Source organism: Tigriopus californicus, chromosome 2 (assembly GCF_007210705.1).
Source record: "Tigriopus californicus strain San Diego chromosome 2, Tcal_SD_v2.1, whole genome shotgun sequence".
Taxonomy (NCBI): domain Eukaryota; kingdom Metazoa; phylum Arthropoda; class Copepoda; order Harpacticoida; family Harpacticidae; genus Tigriopus; species Tigriopus californicus.
Window position 1 is genome coordinate 7,827,494 of NC_081441.1, and position 2,209 is coordinate 7,829,702.

General features: G+C 47.4%; 1 protein-coding gene across 1 annotated transcript in view; it reads left to right on the plus strand.

Moving 5' to 3' along the window:
• Positions 1-609: 609 nt before the first annotated feature.
• Positions 610-2,209, plus strand: part of LOC131877165 (5'-3' exoribonuclease 1-like) — a 5,329-nt gene continuing 3,729 nt past the window's right edge. Inside the window, exons 1-4 of the mRNA XM_059222767.1 lie at positions 610-1,096; positions 1,176-1,286; positions 1,378-1,541; positions 1,615-2,209. The exon at positions 1,615-2,209 is cut by the window's right edge and continues 520 nt beyond it. Coding sequence (XP_059078750.1) covers positions 795-1,096; positions 1,176-1,286; positions 1,378-1,541; positions 1,615-2,209 — 1,172 coding nt within the window. The 5' untranslated portion in view covers positions 610-794. The remainder of the gene's footprint in view (positions 1,097-1,175; positions 1,287-1,377; positions 1,542-1,614) is intronic.

Sequence of the window (2,209 nt, forward strand, 5' to 3'; positions counted from 1 at the left end):
GTTTTGACAGCCATCTGGAATCTACCCTCAATGACAAAACAAGTTATTTTTCTGACCTTTACTTATTAGTTGAGTCGCAATAGCCCGTTTATGCTGCAGGAAATATGTTTTACGTTCTGCACTCCAGAGGGCGCTTTTTCATGCAGCCTCTACCAAATAAAGGGCCAATTAGAACAATTCCTTGTCATTGAATTATAATACCCTTGTGTTGTTTTTGACTAATTCTATCAAAATCTTATTTTCAATTAGTGCCTTGGCTCAAATAATGTCTGGAAAAGAAATTGCGTTCAAGGAAGGGCAGTATATGTAGCAATCTACTGTGCCTCTTCCCGTTTTCTTTGGGCTGTGTGACGTTGCAAATAAGGGCCCTTATACTTCAGCAATAAATTGTTCATTTAATATGCTCTTGATAAAGTTTGGCATCTTAAAGCTTATTCTCTCGTTTCTACGTTTGCTTGTCCGCACCTAGACAAATGAAAAGGATTATTGATTACCACCTTATTCAATATTCCTAGGTGGTTGAGGGCAAAGAGCGCTAAACATTGTTCCTGGCAGTCTTCACCCAAATCATGTCACGAAACCTCAAATTTAATCTTCTTTTTTAAAAGATGAATAGAGGACTGTGTTTCTGGGATTCGTTTGGCTTGTTTATCATCCTTCTTGAGTGGCTATATACTGAGTAGCACATCTGAAGTATACTAATAGTCTCTTGACTTGATCAAGCTTTTTTTGACGCCAGATTTTGTCCGACGGAGCGTCATCCCCGACTAATCCGGATTCGGCCACGATTCACCATGGGCGTGCCCAAGTTCTACCGCTGGCTGAGCGAGCGCTACCCGTGCTTGAGCGAGGTGGTCAAAGAGCATCAGATCCCGGAATTCGACAACCTTTACTTGGACATGAACGGCATCATCCACATCTGCTCGCATCCCAACGACGATGACCCGCATTTCCGGATCACTGAGGAGCAGATCTTCTCCAACATTTTTCACTACATCGAGGTGCTTTTCCGCATGATTCAGCCGCGGAAGGTGTTCTTTCTGGCCGTGGATGGCGTCGCACCACGGGCCAAGATGAATCAACAACGCGGTCGGAGGTTGGTCGACCTCAATTTTTTGATACCATGGAGTATGTGTCCCTCCATCCCAAGACCCAAAGACACATCCTTGTTTCAGATTCCGAACGGCCAAGGAAGCCGAGATGAACGAGCGGAAGGCCAAGGATCGCGGTGAAGAACTGCCCGCAGTGGCTAGATTCGATTCCAATTGTATCACACCCGGCACACCGTAGGCATCGATCGACATCAATGATGTCACATCATCTGACGCACCCAAGAGGGTGGGCTTCTATTGTTCAATGCTCTATTGCACTTTCTAGGTTCATGGTTCGATTGCACAGTCAATTGCAGTATTTCATCTCGAACAAGATCTCCACGGATCCGCTCTGGCGACAAGTGCGTGTCATTCTGTCCGGACATCAGACTCCGGGTGAAGGCGAGCACAAAATCATGGACTTTATTCGCTACGAAAAAGCCCAACCCGGTAAGGCTGCTTTATGCGGGAGAGAGTACAGGTCTGGATCCGGTGGCTGACCATGTGCCTGCTAATCTTGTAGGTTATGACCCCAACATCCGCCATTGCCTCTACGGCTTAGATGCCGATCTGATGATGCTGGGCATGTGCTCGCACGACCCGCATTTCTCGCTCCTGCGTGAGGAGGTGCGCTTCGGCGGCAAGAAGAATGCGGCCAGTCGTCGGACCGTCACGCCCGAGGAAACCACGTTTCATTTGCTTCACCTGTCGTTGCTACGCGAGTATTTGGATCACGAGTTTTCGGATCTCCGCGATACATTGCCTTTCGAATATGACATGGAACACATCATCGACGATTGGGTGTTACTGGGCTTTCTGGTGGGCAACGATTTCCTGCCCCACTTGCCTCATCTCCACATCAATAAAGGCGCGCTTCACGAGCTGTATTCGAGCTACAAGAAGTGCCTCCCCACATTAGGTGGATACATCAATGTGCACGGATCCCTTCATTTGAAGCGATTTGAGACATTTATGAAAGTGTTAGCGGAGAAAGAATTGGAACGCTTTGACGATATCTACTCGGACACCAAGTGGTTGGAGGGCAAAACGGCCAAAAAGACGGCTACGGGCAAACACACTATTCAGTCCACACCCGGCCCGGGCAATGTATATGATAT